The sequence below is a fragment of the Rissa tridactyla genome, chromosome 19 (genome assembly GCF_028500815.1).
Source record: "Rissa tridactyla isolate bRisTri1 chromosome 19, bRisTri1.patW.cur.20221130, whole genome shotgun sequence".
Classification (NCBI taxonomy): Eukaryota; Metazoa; Chordata; class Aves; order Charadriiformes; family Laridae; genus Rissa; species Rissa tridactyla.
The window spans coordinates 6,169,350-6,191,012 of record NC_071484.1 but is presented as its reverse complement, the minus strand read 5'-3'; the positions used below and the strand labels follow the sequence as shown (position 1 = coordinate 6,191,012).

The following is a 21,663-nucleotide window of genomic DNA, read 5'->3' as shown; positions in this document are numbered from 1 at the left end:
TTATATGCAGACGTTGACTTTGGAATGCAAATCCCTGCAGACACTCATTATGCTCCATTTTGCCTCTCTTCATCCTGCTTTACAGTCTTCCTCGTCTAAACAGCCCTAATAATGTTTCTCTTTTTCTTGCTCAGTTTTTAGCTTTGCACATCACTGGAAATTTTCCTATTGCTGTGAGGGTCTCCTGCTGAATCGATAGTTAGGCTGATGTGAGAGAGGGGACGAAGCTTGGATTTGGCTAAAGAAATCGGGCCTCTCCCCTTACGTTCTTACGTGTTGCATCTACCAGCTCATCCTGATTACAGAACCCGTCAACAAAACCAATGAGCATTAATATGAAAGCAAATAACTGAAATGGTATTTTGAATTAAATGGGTCACTGAGAAAGAATGAGAGTGTCTGGAAAAGTATTTATAATCTTTGAAGGAAAGTGTGTAAAGACAGTTAAAGAAAATTTCTCTAATGCTGAAGGATAAAGACATGCTTCTAGGGTGATTATTTTAGTAAAGTGTACTTTATAACAATCCTACTACTAATGCTGTTTTAAATGATGACATTGAAAAGTTGTATATAGGGAAGTCTAATAGTTTTGCTTATGTAAGTGTCACCTGTAACTTGTGTCACCTCTTTTCTTCTTTTTTGCATCCTTCCGGTTTTATACCTTCTAAAAAAATGAGGCTTTTGCAGTCTTGACCTATGTCAGTGACACTGCCGCTTTGGGCTGGTGCGTGTATAGGAAAAAGCAAAATTGGAAATTCCAACAACAAGACCAAGTAATGGAAAAGAATTTATTGGCTGCAGTGAGGTATATGATGAGAGACATAAGACCAGGAGAAAAGCTGAGAGATTATTCACTTTAAAGTATAGTTAATTTGCAGAGCAATAAATGAATCACAGATGGAGATTCATGCCCCAGTGAGACGTGCATAATACATATATTACCAGCTCAGCCAGTCATTTTCATTGAATAGCTTTTCTTCGGTTTTGATGACTAAAAGCTCTTTAAACTGACAATATTGGCTATACCTAGCTCTGTATGGCACTTTTCATGATTAGGCTGCAAATCATTTTAGGAGAGAGTTCGCTATAGTATCCCTATTTTACACACAGGGAGACCAACATACAGCATGGAGTTGCAGAGAAAGCGCTTGGCCTGCCAGGAAAGCAGGAGTTAGCAGAACTTTGACTTCATGCTTGCTGGTGGATCTCGTTGATGGTGGAGGATACCACCTGCCCATTCACGCTGTCGTGGACGATTGCTTTTATCTTCCGATTGGTCTGCCCAGCACGTTCTGAAAGAAAAAGAAAAGTTAATTAGAAAAGAAGCAATGCTGAGACAAGATGATGCAGGGAAAGCTTAATTTACAGTAATTTACCAGCTACTCCTCAACTGATTTATCTTTACATGTTTCCCTTTAAGTGAATACTTATGATTGCTCTTTGTGAAATGTACTGCCAGAGTCACCCTGAGTCTTGTCCAGGTCAGGGCAAATGAATCACACAGCTACATCCCAGCCAATGCAAATCAAACTTCAGAGCAGATCAGCCTAAATGTCTGCAGGTCACGCTCATGCCAGAATACGAGTTTCCAGACATGCAGATTTTCTGTTTGCTCTCAAGCCCTAACCCTCTTTTAGTCACCAAATGGAGTCTGTGTGCCTCCTCAGACACCAGGAAAGCTTCAGTCTTGAGTCTGAGCTTTGGACAAGGGGTTTGACTAGCAGAGGTCAGTCTGAAGACAGTCCACGACGGCACAGACACAGCAGAAGGTGCTCTGAAGTGCAGCCCTTCACGAGACTGAGGAATCACTGAAATTATTCTCAAATATGGCCTACATGAGAATTAACTCGTAGTTCATTCATGTAAGGTTGAAATTATTCTGAGTAAAATTTTAGTGGAAATGACAATGATTAAGAGTCACTATAGAGAAGAAAATAAGGGACTTTTACCTTTAGCTATTGATTCAGATTTTCTTGCTATCCTGTAAAGAAAATAAAACAAAGAAAAAAAATGATTATACTGATTTCAATAAATTATTCATTCCCTTCTTCTCACTGATTCTAAGGAGACCTCATAGGACTATGAGAAGAGATTAAAAAAAAAATATTCAGTAGTCTTAGGCACGGCTGCTATCACCTGGAGCTGTTCCTGTGTCCATTCATGACTGCCTGTACTGTGGACAGTGGCATCGTTTCTCGTATGTTCTGAGTTCTCAAGTTGATCTCGTTTTGGCTTCTGACAGATACCCCAGGCTTGGTGCCCTACTGTCCTGCCTCCCTGAGATTTTCAGTTATAAAGGCTCCTAATCTTCCTTTTTCTGACTTTGTATAAATAAGACATCCTCTGTATATAAGATGAGAGAATAATTAATAGAAGCCCAAAGGTTTCTGAGGGCAGAGATTTCAGACGAGGCAGAGGTGGGGAAACCAAACAGCCCATCAGCAGAGGGGTACACTGTCCAGATTTTGTGTGCTGGGATTGGTAACTGCAGGTGGCTGACCAAAAGAGATCTAAACTTGTTTCCAGGCTTCTTTTTGATCTAGAACTTGTTTTGAAGATAGGAAATGACTATGAATTTTACTGAAATTAGCATTTTTTCCTATGCTGAGATAGGCATGCTGTGGGAATGTGGTTTTGTTTTTTTTTTTTTTAATAAAAAGTTAAATTAATTTTGATAATCCAAATTACATGGGTACAAGTTTCTCTGTGTGCTAAGTGGCTCAAGCTTTTTATTATGATCCGTCACATTAAAATACCAACCCTTGATGTAGTATGGAACTCACAAGCTTTGATTAAGCATAAACAAACAAACAATAAATAACCCGAATATGAGAACTCTCTTCTCATCTATTCCAGTCAGGGCGGCTTTGCCTTACCCGTCAACATTCCCTTCCAGCAGCAGGCGGTAAGTGGAAATTTCCTTCTCCAGGCGAGTTTTGATCCCAAGAAGAACCTTGTATTGGTTATTTTGCTGCTTAATGTCATGACGAACCTGGCTTAGCTCTTCCTCACATTTGGAGATGATGTGCTGCATGTTTTGAAGTGCAACAGCATAGTAATTCCGAGTGTCGGCCAAGGTGTCTTCCAGCATGTGTTTCTGACAGAGCAGATAATACCAATATTATGATTATTATTTATGTCATAGATATAATGCAGAAATGCCAGCAAATTTAGTCCCTGGCTAAAAGATTACAAAATTAAGACTGTGGTAATTTAAACACTTATGCATTTGCATGACTATTCATGTGAAGACAGCAGAGTCATGAAGCTGTGTCGTGTGTGCATAATGAGAGGTAAAACCTGGGTAATTTATCCTTGGCATATTCTTTCTGTTCCAAAGCTGTGCTCCTCTAACTGTTGACTCTTTTGTCAGTTCTGCATTTACTGTCCAGAATTGCTCTAAAGTCTCCAAGTCACGGGTAAGTGAGCTTTAACCTGTACAAGAGCTGAGTGATATTTTTGAAGTTTTCCCACCAACATTTTTCACACTTCAAATATTTCATACATTATAATAGCAGTTGTAAATATGAACTTTGTGTTACTATCTGTCTTCTTGGACATTTTTTCTTTTTAGATCATGGAGTCAGCTATCCCATCTCTTCTTTTTCTTCTCCCCATATTTTATTCTAAGGAGAGACATACATTTTTCACTTCTTGGTGGTGGTTGCTGAATCTCTTTTGCATATGCTGGCAAAGTGAAGCATAATCCCAACTCCAATTTCACTGATACTTTAATAACTACAATAAAGTTATGCTAGGCTATGGATTTAAATGAAGAATTGGTCCATGACAATTTCTGAGATATAGGAAGTAACAGAGAGCAGCCAGGGATGTCTGCAATAGATACCTTACTCATCTGTGCCTGCAGCTCGATGTCCAGGGACTGTAACGTACGTCTTAGATCCTTGATCTCGTTCTCATTGCGCTGTATCAGTGCGGGGTTAGGGGTTGTTGCCAGAGACATAGCTGTGCTCTGGGGAGCAAAAGCAAGGTAAAAGCTTACTGATTCTGGCTGTTCATGTACAGCAACAGGGATCTTTGACATGAGCAGAAAATAGCTGTTACCTGTTCTTTGTACCAACTGTCCAGGCTTTGACGATTCTTTTCAATTATGGCTTCATAATCTTCTCTTATTCCTGCTAGAATCTTGGCTAAGTCTTCAGGAGGTGCTGCATTTACTTTTACATTGACTTTGAAGTCTTGCGATGAGCGATTTGCTTCCATATCCTATCAAATATTGCCAGAGGAAACAAGCAAACTTGTTTATGAAAGTGGAAAGTTTTCGTTCCTGTCTTGTCTTCTTCAGTTCCATCCTCTCACAATACCCAAGGTATTTTTTTCATTATGGTAGGGTAATTGTTATACATATTCAGTTAACACTATCTGGAAAATTTATATATGGATAATACTATGACATGACTTAAAGCAGAGACTTATATTTGCTTCTGTGGTAGAACTGTGCTAGAGAACTGAATAAAAAACATGTGAGAAGATCTTTTCATATAATGTTTCTGGAAGATATATACTTAATGAAGAAGCACTGATATTTTGTATTTATTTATCTATTAGGAACCTAAAACCTTTGAATAAAATCTAACAGTAATTTCATCTTTCTTACCCTATATGTTAATATTTATGGAACTATAACTAAGTTTACAGGAGAGTAATGTAAAAGTTCTATGTAATTGTTAAAGGAATAATTGGATTAAAGCGTATAATTACTGTGTAAACAACATAATTACAGGACAAGTCAAGCAGGTATGGTAACATTCCTTTTGGTGTAGCACAATCTTATGTGCTAGGTACCATTTTCAAAAGCGCCCAGGCAAGGCAGCGTTTCAGGGTATGACATCACGGCCTCCAAAACGCCCATGGACTGGACATACTGATGGCTCTGTTAGTTGCGCTGCTTCCAAGAGCTGCTTTATTAGAGCCATTCAGTCGTATCCTTGGCTATAAGGGCATCAGCCAAAGACAGCGTCACCTACTGCTGTGTAACCCCTGTATTTCTATTCTCCTTTTTAAGTATTTCTGAGAACATTTCTGTCAAATATGTAGGGCATTATTAGCTATGTGTGACAGATTGGCAGGTGACTAGAAAAGAATCTGGGAGAAAATACAGCAATTTGTTTTCCTTTCTGAAATCCCAATTTAATTGGTAAAATTAAAAAAAATAATTAAAAAAACTTTGTGCCTCATCTGCCTCTCATTGGCTGCTTTAGAAATATGATTAGGTTCTGAATCATCAATCCCATTTATAGATTGTGGATCTTACTCAAAGTTAATTACATGGTAGCGAAGATTTGTGTGATAGGATTTTACAGGTGGAACTTTTTCTACCTCCTCATGGTCTTTCCTCCTGAGGATGTGCTCTTCTCTCAAGCCTTCAATTTCCATTTCCAGATCTGTTGTAATAATGGTCAGGCCATCGAGCTCCTTACGCAGGTTCTCAACATCAAGCTGCACTCCCTGCCTGCGAGACTTCTCTGCTTCGTACCTTTATCAGGAAAAAGAAGATAAAGCATGCTTGCTGAGAGCAAACTGCTCCTAGCCTCTTGGATAAGTAGTATCAAAGAGAAGTAGACTTGCTTGAGACCTCTATGTAGAGAACTAGAGAGAACAAAAAACCAAGGAAACAGATTCTGTTTCTAAAATATGTTATTTGAATATTCTCGAATAGTCTTAAAAATAAGGTTTCATTATTTTCATTGTTGTTTTTCTTCTTTCTTCCTCACAGCTCCTCCTATATGGTATGAAATAATTGCTCTTTCTTTCATTTTGCCTTTTGCATTTTAATATTCACCAGGTTGTGAAAGCTTTGAAAACAGTATCAACAATCAGTGCTTTCTGTAGTTTTTCCAAAATGATAACTTTTCAGTCCTTCAGAAAACAGGGAAAATGTCATGGAAGCCAGTTATTAACATTCCTCTCTAACCTCTTGCAGTTTGCCATCTGCAGTGAGCCAAAGTCAGAACGACACTGCCATTTCTTCCCTTGGGCGTATGAACCACTTTTGCTCCTCAGAATCTCTCCCTTTACTTCATTTTTTGTGGGCACTATTGGTGGTTCTACATTTAATCCATCAGACTCATTCTGTGATGCCAGTCTCTGAAAGCAGTTCTGCTGCTTCCCTTTTATGATGCTATTGAATGATAAAAAAAGAAAGGCAAGGCTAGGTAAGGCCTTCAGAGTCTAAGTTTGTTATAATATTCACAAAAGCTGAGGTATTTTTTTCATAGCTGATCATCATCTGTTGAAAATAAGACAAATTTCATGATTCCTAAGAAGTCTAACTTACAGAAAATGTAAATTCCTTTCCTTTGCAAAGATCTGCCTGGAAGCCTTCTGTCCAAACATTTTGGCTTTTTAGTTGGTCTGAGAACTATCTTTCAACAATGTACTGAAAAGCCAAACCATGTACTGGTAGCCAAGGAAGCCCTGGCCCAGTTACTGGGGCAAAACTTATGAGACTCCAAAGCAGAAGATACTGAAGGACGGGTATTTCCTGCAGAGCCGGACAGCAGAGATGATACGTACAGGAAATAGATTTGGGCTGGACTGGGGAAGCATCGTGCAGAAAGGCTTAATTTGTATTCCCAGATGACAGTTTCAAATGCCTTTTGTCACAAGTATCAAGTGTCTGCTGTAAAACCTGCTCTTCAGGACCTGAACTAAGTATCACAAACAGGGTGACTCAAAATTGTTCAGCAATCATTTGTGGTTTTTACATCCTTTTTATGCTTTTTAAGGTTTGGGTTTTTTTCTGTTCTACATTGGCTTTATTTGTCAAGTATCACCAGAAAACCTCAGTAAAATCAGTTTCATATTGGATTATCAAGAAAAAGCAATATTTTCCTTAATCATCTTTTAAACTTAATCAGGAAACTAAAGAAGAGCTTACTTGAGCCTGAAGTCTTCAGATGCCATGTTAGCGTTATCAATTTGTAAAAGGATACTGGCATTAGTGATCTTGCTATCCTCAATCTGGAAAACAGAGAATCCAACAGGAGACTCAGTGTTGCCACACGATGATGGTGAATAACCTGTGCTGTTTTAGACTCCCTGCTGCTTGTAGGAAGCATCTAAATAGTAGACATCCCATGCTAAGGAGAGTACATGAATAAAAGCAGCTTAGTTTCCTGATTCACTTAGATATTTCTGCAGTTTTTGTCCATAATCTTACTTTTGTCTTTGTCTTACTTTTCTGGATACGAAGCAGTCACCTTATTCCTGGACAGGTAGAGGATATGAATAATATTACACAAACTTCATGGTATGTTACAGAATAACAATCACTGTGTTCCTCTATTTTTGTGACCTGATTTTGATTCTGTTTAGCATTGCTGGAAAGCAGCCTTGGTCATCTTTAGGGCGAATTTCAGTAAGATCATTAAGCTGTGTCTGAGTACAATCAAAATGCTGAAATTAATCATATGCTAAGAAGCAAGCACGTGCAGAAACACCTTGCTGAATCAGTGTTGTACTGCAGAGGCGTAATGATGATGGTGGCAGCAACTCATCAGCAGGACCCCTCAAGTCTGCTATGTGCTTCAGTCCAGAGTTGCATGGATTGTCATTTTGAGAATAACACTGGCATCTAATTGTCATGGTCCATTCAATTATGCACTTACAACTGTACTGAATCATCCAGCAGCATGGAGTGATTAGTTCATGTTTCTGATTTTGCTTTAGGATGTTAAAAATTGCCCTAAAAGGTGCAGGAGAAAGTGCACCGTATCATTCATTTAGTGCACTCAGCACGCACTGAAAAGACTTGTAAGTCCCTGTTAACATGAAATAGCTTTGAACTATAGATCTGAATATGAAAAGCTCAGTATTCCATTCAAAATCTTTGAAAGAATACAAGTGGGAACTCATATAAAATCGGCAGGAACTAATAATTGTGGGCCATCGTGTCCTCTTCTAACAAAGAGGAAAGAGAAGCATGGTTACAGTTCCAACAACTGCCTTCACTCAACACTTTCATAAAAAACAAGGTGCATTATGGCTGTACAGAAATCATTAGCCATTTACAGAGCTCTCAGCACCTTGAAGTAAAACTTCCCACACCTAAATGAATCACAAAGAAACAAGGAAATGACAAAATTGTCCTGAAGTGTCAAAAGTTTACCTCTCATAGTAAAAAAGAAGTTGCTTGTGCAATGTTTTTCACTAATCTGTTAGCAGACTGTACGTTCTTGGGCAATTAGCAGCACACCTCAGATACTGCCCTGGGACATGATCAATGCCAGCTGAAGAAGTACAACAATACCCTAAAAGTGTTGCTGCCTGGAATTGGTTGTCAGAGAAGAGGCAATTCTTCAATCCATCCTTAGAGAATGGTAAATTTTACTATGGAAGGTAGTAAGGCAATGAGAAAGCAACATAAGAGTTACCCAACTTTGCGCCACTTCATAATCATGCAACACAGCAACACATTTATATAAATGCTTTATAACTTTCTGTGCAATCTGAAAGAATAAAGAGTACAACAAAGGAGGTTGTACCGTTGTCAGTCTTTTGCCCCCGCTGTAGGATATTGATTGCTGTGCCAGTTAGTAGTGCATTTCAAATGTGGACATTTATCTGTTTAGTTACACAAATTTCTTCACTACATCCATCGTGAATATGGGTGCATCAGTAAGATCAATCCGCAAGTTTACAGATAATTTAATTAAGAACTCATATATTGTTATATACGAAATACACTCCAGTTCCTTCTCAAAACAGATTTTTTTTCAAGGCGGCTTCCTGCACTGACTTCTTCCTCAGCATGTCGTGTCCTTTGTCCAACAGCATTGATCCTGTCTCCTTAAATGCTCTGTAAGTCAGTTTGCTTATTTAGCGGTACAAGATGTTTGAATGAGACATTTACCTGAAGAACTGGTGCTATTTCACTTTGTGTCTGGGTTAGAATGGAGTCAGGGTGAAGCAAGGCAACTTGCTGCTCCATCTGGCATGGTCATCCAGAATTCAAGTGTCCAGGAAAGAGTGTGGTCCAAAAGGTGGGACCCAAATGGTTATACACGTCCAAGTTCAGACAGCCAGTACCTCACAGACTTTCCAGGTTATTGGATATAGGATCCTACATTTTTTCTAAATTTCATTTTAGGCGCTAAATTAGTTTCACCTTTTTAATTCATGGTTAATTGATTTAATTATGGTTAATAATTAGATGCTATATTTTCACTCATTTTACTGGCAGTTATGGTGCTAATTGCAATAATTTATAGAGAAAGTAAAAATTCTGGATTAAATCACTGAATCGTCGCCTGTAAATAATCCTTTAATGGCCCTTCCTCCCCAGTGTGAGCACCACATTCAGCACCCACTGCCTGAGACAGCCGCTAGTCCCACAGGTGCCAGTAGCCGGTGATCGCTGGTTAAGTGGTGAGTGGTAAAAACAAGTGTTCTGGGTACAACCTATTAAAAAATGAGGGCGTTACCCCAATCAGCATCGTGCTTTTAGTCTTACTGTCTTCCTAAATATTTCTGATTTATTAATTCCGAATCATTGCGAACACATTTATATTCTTGATGAGCAAGTTTTTATCTCTGGATCAGTTAAAAAAAAAGCGCTCGAGTGATAGTTCTGGAGACAGATGACCTTTCTTTATCCTTAAAACAGAAATAGGTGATGACAATTCTGGCTCTCTTACACATTGTCTGTGGTCGGAGTGCCTCATCTTCTGCCTGGAGGCAACACATTTACCAGCGAGCAGGAGTTTGATCAAGTCCTTGGCCTCCATCAGCAAAGATGTGGGAAAATACCATTTCCAGGCCTTTTGAAAAAAAAATTTCTCAGGGTCTTGAGAATGCCAAGTAATCATATGGTAAAAAGTGGAGGGAAAACTACAACATCGCATTTGGAATAGCTTTAGGTTTTGCCTCATATGGCTGTGTAAAGTTAATTACACTGATTAGTCACACAGATGGTTACAGTGCTAAGTATGTTCATTATGAATACAGATTAATATTATGCATAAATTTGAAGACACGTGAGTTTGGGAGATTGAAAGAGTTATTGTTGAACGTTAATATTAACTACTGGCAGGAACCAGAAATTCTCCTTTTAATTATAGTGAAAACATCCACAAGGAATTTGTCACTGCTATTTTCTTAATTACAATGAAGTATTTTTCCATCTGATTACATAAGCTTATTGGACCCAAAGCTCCTGGAGTTTCATTGTCTGCTACCACAGGAATCAAAGAAATGAAATGCAAGAGTATGGCTAAAGAGAGCATGAGCATGCATGAAAGGAGGCAGCCTCTTCAGTTTGCCTGCTTTGTAATTTGCGTGAATACATGTGCAGTCAAAAAGACCAAATTCTGCCAGACATAGTTACCCAAACCACAGTTTCATGTACAGAAACGAACACTTGGCAGCACACAAATCTCTTCAAACTCTCAGGCTTTGCAGAATCCCCCTTGTCTCCTTCCAGCCTTTCTTTCTCGTAGCCCTTTCTCCTCCTTGTTTATGCCCAGGTCCTGTAACCACTTCCATTAGTATTTCTAACATATGGTTAGAAACATATAAAGGTTTTATGTAACTTTCTTTAAAGGAATGCCATCAGCATAAGTGAGTACCCAGATTCCTTAAAAGAGCATAGAATGACAGAGTCCCTTACAGCTCTGACTTACCTGTCTTTGCATGTCAGTGACGTTTTGCTCGTATTGGTTGAAGTCATGCCTCTTTCCGTGAGACTTTGTCTTGTGCCACTCTCGGATGCAGCTTTCCAGCTGAGCATTAGCTGCTTCTAAGGAGCGGACCTTGTCCAGGTAGGCAGCCAAACGGTCATTCAGGTTTTGCATAGTCTGTTTCTCATTCCCCCCCAGGAAGATGCTTTCCCCATGGTGCTCGCCGAAGCCTCCCCAAGGTGCCCCTCCTCCAGTAGCCAGCCAGAGGGGTCTGGCAGAGGAGAAGGAGGTTTGTGTGCTGCTGGCACCACCATCTGCACTTGAAGGTCTGTAAGAAGTTCCTTGCTGGGCCAAACCACACCCTGAACTAACCCGGAGGGACCCAGAAAAAAGCTGAAAAGGGCCTTGGCTGGTACTCATGCTTAGCTCTGTTGTGAATCTAACCCAATGTTTGACTGACGAGCACTGAGCAGCTTCTTAGCCTTCCCTAAGCAGCTTTATGCCTTTTCCTGTGGGAGTTTCCCTTCGATGAATGACTACAGCAACAAGATTGTGTCATCATGAAACGTGCTTCCTCTTGGTCAATTCCGAAGCATTTATGAGCCTGCACACACTGTTGTTGTTATTTGGAATCACAGCCGCATACCAGATTGCTTTCCTTTTGGTTGTTTTGGTTTTTTTCTTCTTTTTCTTTTCATATTGTAATAGCGAGGTGTGGCTAAAATCAGTAGGTGTGGAACAGGATCAGCTCTGCCTCAGACTTTTTTCTAACCTTGTAGTTAATGTGTTACATTTTCCTGCTTATAAGGGAAGAGTATCGTCCATTACAGAATAAACGGAGAGCTGGGGCAGGGATGGCTCTCTCAAGATCCTTTCTGTTGTAATTCTCAGGCTTTAGAGTTCACAGCAGTCTGTGAATCCTGAAACGCAGCACGTCCTGTCGAGCTGTCATTAACGTACCCAACAGCTTTAGCCTGTGTGAGACGTGAGGTTTAATGAAGTTATCCAGCCTCTGTCATCGGGCTGAAACTCCAGTCCAGAGTAAGGCCCAGCAATTCTCCTCAGCTGCCCATTTCCAGTTGAAATACATGAGAATTAGGTACTTAACAATCTTTTCTGGTGATTTTTTCATTATTTGAGGTTCAGTCATATTTCAGTAGTCTTGTTGAAATAGATAGTAGTGCAGGAATTTCTTGCCATTACTACAATTATTAATATTAAGATATTTATATGATTAAGATATTTATATGATTTATATTACATGAATCATATATTATATGGTATATGATTTATATGATTATATTAGAAAATATTTAGAATATGAGTTTGTAACAACACTCGAAAAATTCACGTGATTATTTAAAGCTTCCAGCCCTAAAAATTGACCTGGCAATAATGCAAAAATAGTCTTTCTCAAAAGTTTCAGCAACCTTCTGTCAAACTTCTTCCATCAAATATGGAACGGGCAAGTCTGGCTTCTGCAGAGATTTTCTTATTCCTCATGTTGATGAAGAGGTAGTGAGTTGTGTTCCTATGGCAACAGCCAGGGTTATTGGGTTCACCTTATCTTTCCGAGTAGTTCTGGTCCGCAGCTGAGGGGTGGGATGGAGGAAGGTTTGGGAAGGGGTGGGAAGCTGGCTGGGCATGGGCTCTCCCAGAAATGGTGCAGATGGTTTTCCTGAGAGCAGCTGAGGGCTCAGCTCTTTAACGAGATTGATTGATTAGACTCTACGAACCAGAATTACGCTCTCCTGGAAGGAGCCTGAAGGAATCTTTTTTTCTCGTTTGTTCCATTTGAAATGTTTCAGTAACAGAAAGTTGCTGCTCTTCATCCTTCCCTGGGCTGCCTCCCAGCCCTCCTTTATGGAATTGGGCAGGTTTTGAGCTCCTCCTTGCGGCCCGCTGTCAGCTCTGCTCAGCACCTGGGGATTTTCTTTTTAACAGTTACATTTCCATTGAGTGCATATTCCTTCTTATTCCTCTTGCGCTTCATTGTGTAGAAATGCTAACATTTTTAATTGTTTGGGGAAATTAATCACTGAAGATACGGTTTTCCAATAAGTACAAGGTATGGTTATCACAAAATGTTCTGAGAACAGCTACTGTTAACAGCTACAGTTCGATGTCAGCCCTGCTGCTTGAGAGTGAGAAGAGCTTGAAGCACCAGACAGAAAATGAAGCCTCACTTGAAAAAAACCCCAAATTATAATAGAACCAATGATATACTGTTGTCAATTCATCTCACCAGAGATCAATTTCAGACTGAATTTTCTAGCCTGGCAGTTCAGCAAGCTAACATTGTATGAATTATTACATTGAAACATAAATACATACATATGCACAAAATATTACATGAAATAAAACAAATTCTTTATTTCACATGAAATTACCCCGTGATTCACAACTTGTCCGGCATGAGGCTGTCAGTTTGTGAGACACAATAGCCTCTGTCTTGCTCCTTGAGAGTTTCACAGAATATCATGCCATCATAGAAAAGAGAATTGTCTTTTTTCTGGCAAGTAACACAGAACAAAGGTGATCTGGCCCATAGGAAATATTTGCTCTGAAGTTTAACGTTTTCAAACTGGAAAAGTTGCCACACAGTTTTCATCAGCACGTGTTGAGGATCCATGGAAAAGACCAGAAAACTTAAAAACCAGAAACGGCTCCTTTGTCAGGCTGGCGCTGTCGGCCGTGGTTCTGGTGAGCCGTTGAACTCCCAGGGTGCAGAAGGAAAGCGATGAGCGGCGCAGGGAGGTCAGGCACCGTCACCAGGTGGCACCAGAAGCTGGAGATGGCAGTTCCGCACCCGCCGCTCCACATGCCCAGGGCAGCGGGATGGAGGAGCGCCTGGGCCTAGGATGCTTCTTCTGGAATTGTACTTGTTTCACTGAACTGGAACACGAAAAGCAAACTGAACTGAATGTGCAGGCTGCAGTTTAAGTGTAGGCAGAATATTTTGACACCTACATTATACAGGTAAATACCCTGCGACTATCACTTGTTGATTCAGCTCCTCCATCTGAAATACGAACGGATGGCTGCCTTTGGATGCAGAATTTCTCTCTCTTGCTGTCTGAGTGATATATCTAACAGTCACCTGATTTCTGGGTCAGGAAAAAATATCATTTGTACCGTTTGGTTTTTCTTTTCTGGTAGATTGTGATGTTGCTTTGCTGAAGTTTGCAAGAGCCAATTCTCAGTTCTTCCCAGTGAGAATACCAGCAGTACGTATGATTTTTACCCATGGTACGTCAATGGTCCTGCAGCCTCCTTCATGCCTAAGCTTTGGGGCTGGTGCCAGCAGTGTGGGTATTTTTTTTTTAAATGTCAGAAAACAGAAAACAAAAACAAGTGGCTGTAAGGAGGTTGAAAGGAAAATAAAATACACAATTCTAGAAATTATACCATTTCTGTAGATAATATTATGTGGATTGAAATACCCAGCAATGAAGTTAACAAAAAATTTTCCAAACTGGTTATGTTATCAAAATAAAGCATTTATGTAAATGTTTTATATGCTTCTGAAGTTGGGATTTACTAGCCTCTTAAATCTTCATAAGTGTTTGACTACACTGCTGTAGATTTGCAGACCACCTTCCTGCAGAGAAAAGCAGTGTTGCTAATACAAGGTGCTAATACAAGGCTGCTGAGCTTGTTCCTTATGTAAGAAAACCAAAATAGTCACTGCAAACTCTGTGTGAACAGTTCATTTCACCTGGACCTTGCCTAGTGCTTGCTCAAGAGCAAAGGGAATTTGCCTTTTTGCTGAAGGAAGTGCAGGAACGTAAATATATATATAGACAAATATTATTTTATTTGTGCATGAATTGTAGTCATGTTGTGCACTTCGAATTCACAACAAAGAGCTTAAGGATTTTTTGCATTATCTTCTGAGTTTTTTACCGATAGTAGTTTCAGGTTCCTGGGAGAATCTAATGGCACTTTTTGTATCTGTCCATTCATCATCATCTTTTTTATTATTATTAAAGTTATTATTGTTATTGTTGTTGTTATCCACTGAGCATCTCTTGTTTGGGGTTACAGGGAGGGTGTACGGTTGTGTGTATGGCAGTGCCACATTCACTTCAAAAAAACAACATTAGACAGGGTGTATTTGCAGAAGCAGAACAGAAACTTTATTATGTAGGTTCTTTCATAAGGAAACTATATAGCTACTGACAGAAAACAAGCTTGTAATCTCTGACCAATGATCGTGTAATGGTCATGCCAAAAGGGAGAGAAATTTGAGAAAAGACATCAAGCTGTTGCGCATTCTTGGATTACATTCTTGTGATTCAGCGGAAGTAAAAGGGTATTTCTCTTAGCATTAGCCAATGTATAGGCTGCACTGGGTTTATATGGTGTCATATGCAAGAGGGGATTCAGTATTTCTTTATTAGAATCTCCTATCACGAGTAGAAGGAGCTCTTCCGTCATCTTCCGCGTTCATGCGACCTCTTCCACTGCTTGAAGATGCTGTGTAGGAGAAAAAAAAGAAATTCAAGTAGGGAAAAAAAGCATGCACTGCTAACGCACTGAGGAGCTGTGCAATGGGGTTCTTTATTTCTTTCCTCACAAGATTTTTTTCACATATTAAAGGGGGAACTGCCTTTACATCTTATCTTCTCTTCCCACTGGTCCTCATTCAGTAAATCTTAGGTGTGCACATCATGTGTTGGGCTTGGAAGTATCTTGTATGTTGTGTGAATCAGCAGAGGAATTTAGGAATCTTTGGAAGATTTTGGTATCTTAGCATCCCATGAGGAGTTCATGCAATCATTTTGGCAAGCTACTGGTCTCAAAAGTGCACATAAAATAAAATAAAGTCTCTTAATGATAAAGAACGTGGTCATTGCAGAGAGAATAGTTTTGTCGCAAGGTGATAAAGAATGTGGTCATTGCGGAGAGAATGTAATCTGTGTTAGTAAGAAGAAATCCTAAGCAAAAAAATAGGTTTATCTAATCCTATTTTGTCAATTCATTTCAGTCCCTCTTTAAATCAAAGTTTTTCTTACCATCTTTAGGGTTCACTCCTGACATCCTGTAGAAAAGAAGAAAGATTTGATTAATGACCATCACTGACCCTGTCCACTGAAACCATTGATCCATTTAGGAACCACTGTGTGTGAATAGCCAGGGTTTCACCCTGCAGCTTTCAGTGGGTTGTTTCTCAGCTGTGTTGTTACTACTGGTGGTGTTAAGGTGCTTTCTGCTTTGAAGGCCACTCCTATGTACTCAATAGGAAATATGAATAGTACTCAGACCCATTCTTGGTCCTGATGTGTCTCTACATGCTTCTCCTCTTCTCAAAATGTCATAATCTAGAAACAATATAAGGAGCAGATTCCTCCTCAGAATCAAAAGTAATTCCACGTGTAGATCAGATGTGAGAAATGGTCACTAAAATGTAGATTTTACTAAAGGAAGCTGTGCCCTATGCCAAGTTCTTTTCTAGTTGGGAGTATTGGCATATGATGATGAATATTTTTACCTCTGTGCACAAGTGTAGAAAACCAAGAGCTAAAGAAATACTGAGAACAAGTTTTTATAGGTTATTTCAGGCCAAAAGCTTATTCCAGTGCAGCAAGAGGATTATAGAAGACATACGTATGGTGCCTGGTGCCTTCTGTAACTCATCGTAGTCAAAATGGTTGCATTTATATTTTCAAATCATCAGCACAATTAATCTGGAGATTTAGCTTGAGTTGTAGCAACGCCTGAGATTTTGCCGGGCATCTGTTTTGCCATTACTCAAAAGGCTGTGCATGCAGTGAATGTCATTTGCTAATCTGCAGTCAGCTTAGCAACCACAATTACTGCTTCACAATGTGTCATGTTATTAACCTTATCTAATCATCATAAGATTGTATATAGTAACGTACTGAGAGTCCTGGCCCTCCAGCAACTGGCGGTACGTGGCGATTTCCTGCTCCAGGCGACTTTTGATGTCCATGAGCATTCTGTACTCCTGGTTCTGACGCTCCATGTCGCATCGAAGTTCACTCAATTGTTCCTCAACGCTGGTGATGAGGGCCTGAATCTGTGCCAGCTGTGCGCAGTATCGTCCTTCTGTGTCTCGCAGGTTGGCTTCCAGTCCAGCTTTCTAAAGGGAGTAACATCAGAAGAGGTTAGCGTGCAGATTTATCCCACTGAGGGGCAGTCAAAGGAGAGGCAAGACAGAGAGGGAGGAAGAGGAGAGGGCATTAATAGTGAGTCGTGATTGGGACGGCTCCGTACCATGCTGAGCTGCGACTGGAGCTCAATCTCCAGGCTCTGGACCGTGCGTCTCAGTTCTGTGATCTCCGATTTGCTGGTCTGTATCTCTTGTGTGTGGCTGGCAACTTCGCGGTTCAGCTCATCAGTCTGAAAGAAAAAAACAACTGTAAAATCACACACATATTGTATTAAAATTGTTAAAATTGTTTTGAGAAAGGGAGGGCCCATCCTGTCTGCTGGTGCAATAACAATGAGGCAATGCATCGATTTGCTGCTTATGGGTGTCACTCTACCTGAGTGAAGAACCAGGCCTCGGCATCTTTCCGGTTCTTCTCAGCCAGAGCTTCATACTGTTCCCTCATCTCAGAGAGAATTCTGGTCAGGTCAATGCCAGGAGCCGCATCCATTTCCACGTTGACGGTTCCACTCAGCTGATTTGAATACTCTTTCATTTCCTGCATGGCCAGAAGGCAGAGGACACAAATAAGATCAGGCTCTCTCTTCTCGTATACTTTCTGCCATCAGCAATCCATGCAGTGGTACACAGTGCTTTTATTATCTAGTATTGTAGGTGGAACACACATAAAAACATGCTTTTCTACTCCCACACAATACACATATTTACATGTAACTTATACGTATGTTTCTCTTACTCAGCTCTTTTACTCTTCTACTCACAGTGACCTGTCGTGCTTATGAACGTCAAACTGAAACTAATAGGTCAGAACAGTTTGGAATCAGAGAAATGCCTCTCAGGACACACTTTGGATTCTTTTAATATTACAGTTTTATTCTTATTCAGCTGTAATGTTGTCCCCCTCCCCACCTGAGAGGCATAAATTCCAAAGGAAAGTAATTTCCTCTCTGCACTGTTACGGACTCTCACCTCCTCGTGGTTCTTCTTTAGATAAGCCAGCTCCTCCTTCAGTGTTTCAATCTGCATCTCCAGGTCGGCTCTGGACAGGGTCAGCTCGTCCAGGACTCTGCGCAGGCCATTGATGTCAGACTCTACGCTCTGACGCAGGAACAGCTCATTCTCATATCTGCAGTTTAAAAAAGAAACAAGCACTGGAATATGTACAAGTTTGTATTCAGTAGAGCTATGAAATTTTATATTGAATGGAGGAGGAACAGTGGGCTATAAATGAAAACACATATATTGAAAAGAAGCATAAAGGGAGTAAAGATGTTTTTTTCTAACATCCAGCTATGGCATATAAAAGTACATGCATTGCCATCTGATTGTATTCTTGAGGAGCACATGACATTTCACTTGCAGAACCTAATAATGATTATCAGCATCACTAGGAAAGCTGTCACACAGGACAGTCCATTTGCAGTGTCCTCTCAAATTTGGTGTGAAGGAAAGCCTAGTTCTGCCTGGGACACTAGAGGAGAAAATATAAACCTGCAGGTGCATCACTGCAAGATACATCAGTTGCACAAGTTTCATTATCATCTTTTCAGCAGCGTCTGATGTACTGCTGCGTCCATGAGCTGCATAAGCCCCAAATTACTCTTTGTCTTTCTTTTCTAAATTTCAGACTCTTTGAGAGAGAGCTACTGTGACCGAAGAGCGATCTCTTCATGCCACTCTGTTCCATTTAAGTGAAAATCCCAACCTATTCCTGTCTTCTTTCCCCCTGTGATTTAGGCTAGTAATCTATCCAGTAATCTACCTAGACATCTGGGTACTGTGTTCTGTCAGGTTGATGTTCCAAATTGATCCTTCATCACACTGATTCTGTTTGCCAGGGGTTTTTTCATCAGAAGTTGTCAAGGAAAATACTTATCCATATTTTTGAAATGTGTTCTTCAGTGACTGAAGAACTTTATTTTCTAGATAAAAAGTGATACTAAACTTCAGAAAACTGTTCCTAGAGAAGGAGACAAAGAGAGAGACGACAAACGTGTTCTAGGTAAACTTACTTCATTCTGAAGTCATCTGCAGCCAGCCTGGCATTGTCAATCTCCAAAATGACTCTGGAATTGTCAATAGTAGCTGCGAGGATCTGGCAATTAAGAAACACAGACAAACTGTGAATAAAGGTGAAATATCACAGTCCTCAGTACACGGTATGTAGTTATTGAGGCTGTAAACCATCAAAAAAGGTAGGAAAAAATGGACCTCTGTTGTGATGTCACCGATTAAACCTGCCTTTGGATTGCAATAGCCAGTTCAAGTTATCATGTTGCTCTTTGGTCACACTGTAATTCTTACAGCTTTCATAGAGAAAAACCAAAAACACTAGGCTCTTTTCCACATGCCATATGCAAACCAGAGAGCTGAGATACCTTTGTGTAACACAAATTAGAAACATAATTAGAAAATACGTTGTACAACACCTGATCTTATCTGTAGCCAGGAGAATCATTTTTCAGCCTTTGAGGCCTACCTGTCACATTCTTTACTATTCGATTACTGAATTAATATATTGATAATTCTAAACACATTTTGCCATGTTTTATTAACTTTTAGTGCAATCATTTTAATTTCAACAAACATCACATTTTCAAGATAAAACATTTGGGTTTTAAATTGAGAAAAAAGCTACTCTCTTCTGCGAGAATGCTCACAACCACAATATATTTGCGGTTGGGGAATTCAGTATTTATTTTGTAATTATTTTAGGTTATTTTAAAGAAGTGGAATATGCAGTTCCACAATTCCAATGCATTCTTATAACTTCTCTAGATATGAATGTCATACCTTGTCTCGGAGATCTTCAATGATCTTGTAATAGTTACTGTAGTCCCGGGCTGGGCTGGTGGGAGCTTGCTTCTGATACCAGTCTCGGATTTTAACTTCTAAATCTGAATTTGCCTCTTCCAGTGCTCGTACCTTGTCCAGGTACGAAGCCAGACGGTCATTCAGATTCTGCATAGTTATCTTTTCATTACCAGAGAGAAGGCCATCACCACCACCACAAACTTCAAAACCTCCACCAAAGCCAGAGCCTCCTCCAAAGCCAGCTCCTCCACCAAAGCCAGAGCCTCCTCCAAAGCCAGCTCCTCCACCAAAGCCACAGGCTGCACCACCACCAAAGCCACCATAGCCTCCTCCATAACCGCTACCGATACCAGAACACAGGCCACCACCATATCCACCTCCTACAGAGGAGACATACCTAGCTGAAGAGATGGAGACACCCCTGCCACCAGATCCTCCATGTATGCTTGGAGCTCGGCAGGTTCCTCCTGTGCGGACTGAGGAAAGGCGAGAGCTGCCGCTTCCACCACCCCCAAAGCCACCACCATAGGTAGAAGAAGAGCTGCGCATGAAGGAAGTAGCCATAGCTGCAGCACAAGAAGGCGCTAAGGTCAGTTATTCAGCTTGGTGTAGAAGAGGAAAGTATGTGCCTTCACTGCCCTGGTGCTTCTTTTATATCCTCAAGAAAGGGTGGTAGGAGACAAACCCAACCTGCAGCCCTCCCTCCAAAAATTCTCCTCCCTAGAGGTGAGGCCAATTATGATGACATTCCTCACAAAGAGAGCTGGCTGTGCATCTCAGGGGCTAGGGCTGGGGTTTTCTTTTTTAATTAAACAAAAGGGATGATTCAGATGAGTGTTTTTTCTTCAGGCTATAGTTCTGAAACTTGGAGTTTACTTCTCTGACATTTAAGAATGGAAAAACAAAGTGAGTTCAACCACACCCACTTACCCATTTACAGCAATCACCATGGTTATTTTAAGAACATCAACTTTTTCTACAAGTGAAGTTTAAGTAAAATTCTCTTTTTATTGAAAAATGTACAATCATCCATTCATCCACCCATTATTTCTTGTCTTCTATCCATATTTTTTCCCATTAAAAATTTGTAATTGAATTTGATATGTTCTTATTCCCATTCTTTGCTTGGAACTAATAAATAGATTTTGGAGTCTGAACTTTTAGTACGAAAAGCATATCATCATAGTATTGCATGAGGAGCAATTAGCATCCATCAATGTACAAAGAAGAGTGGGCACAGGTAATTTACTAATGCTTGTGAAATAGTCAAGAAAGGTAATACAAGATTGAAATAATTCAATTAAAAGAAGAAATGTGGGAGGACTAAGTTCCTGTTTCTTTTGGAAAATGTAAACAAATTGGGTTTAAGGTGAAAGTGTTCAGATAGCAATTAATGTGTTTAATGCCAATATACACTATGAAATGAAGTAATTCATGAAAATAAGATTTGGGAAGACTTATAAGAGTCATCGTAATCCTTCATTTAAAGTGGGAGTCTCAAACACCAGTATTTTTCAAATCTAATAATTTGCGAATGAATTTCAGAAGGCGGTAATTCAGTTGTACAGCTCTCTTCGATACTGTATAATTATGGGCAACCAGATTTGGGAGATTTTTAAGGAAGTATTAACTGGTTGTTTACCCTGCTGGGGTGCGTCACTGGGGATAACGAGTGTGGCAAGAGTGTGGCGCTTGAAGAATGAGCCCCATTCTCTTTGCACACCAAGGTGACATTGCTCCGGTGAAAGCCCCGAGGTGCAGCTGGAGAAGTGGGGGTACGGGGTGGCAATAACTGGGGCGCGTTGTGGCTTAGGGAAACCGAGGGCTGAGAGGAGGGAGAAAAGCAGGGATGAAATGGAGATGTGAGGAACTTCTCGGGTCTCTAGTTCAGAACCACCGAAATTATTTTAAAATAAAACTTTGAAAAAAAGAAGAAAAATGCTGTGTTTGCTAACAACATAATAAGGGGAGTGTTGGTTTTAGCACAGTTTTTGACAGTACTTATCAACAGCAAATAGCTGTAGAACTCAGGATGGGTGACTTCATGTAGACTGAGGCTCACACCAGTTGTCG

The 21,663-nt window shown here is 40.1% G+C and overlaps 1 protein-coding gene and 1 long non-coding RNA gene across 3 annotated transcripts in view; one reads left to right on the top strand and one right to left on the bottom strand.

Moving 5' to 3' along the window:
• LOC128919104 (uncharacterized) overlaps positions 1 to 21,663 on the top strand; it is a 164,968-nt gene that overhangs the window by 35,591 nt on the left and 107,714 nt on the right. The window lies entirely within an intron of this gene.
• Positions 870 to 20,154, bottom strand: LOC128919080 (keratin, type I cytoskeletal 15-like). 2 transcript variants are annotated; one of them, XM_054224046.1, is made up of 14 exons: positions 19,570 to 20,154; positions 18,789 to 18,871; positions 17,746 to 17,902; positions 17,153 to 17,314; positions 16,881 to 17,006; positions 16,526 to 16,746; positions 10,644 to 11,061; positions 6,902 to 6,984; positions 5,341 to 5,497; positions 4,066 to 4,227; positions 3,848 to 3,973; positions 2,877 to 3,097; positions 1,950 to 1,981; positions 870 to 1,292 (listed from the first exon to the last, which is right to left on the bottom strand). In XM_054224046.1, exons 1-14 carry the CDS (start codon positions 20,152 to 20,154, stop codon positions 1,189 to 1,191), a joined length of 2,637 nt encoding a protein of 878 aa, XP_054080021.1. In that variant the 3' UTR covers positions 870 to 1,188. The 2 variants fall into 2 exon arrangements, with proteins under 2 accessions (XP_054080021.1, XP_054080022.1); XM_054224047.1 differs by lacking the exons at positions 870 to 1,292; positions 1,950 to 1,981; positions 2,877 to 3,097; ... (3 more) ...; positions 6,902 to 6,984; positions 10,644 to 11,061 and adding exons at positions 15,040 to 15,119; positions 15,659 to 15,684.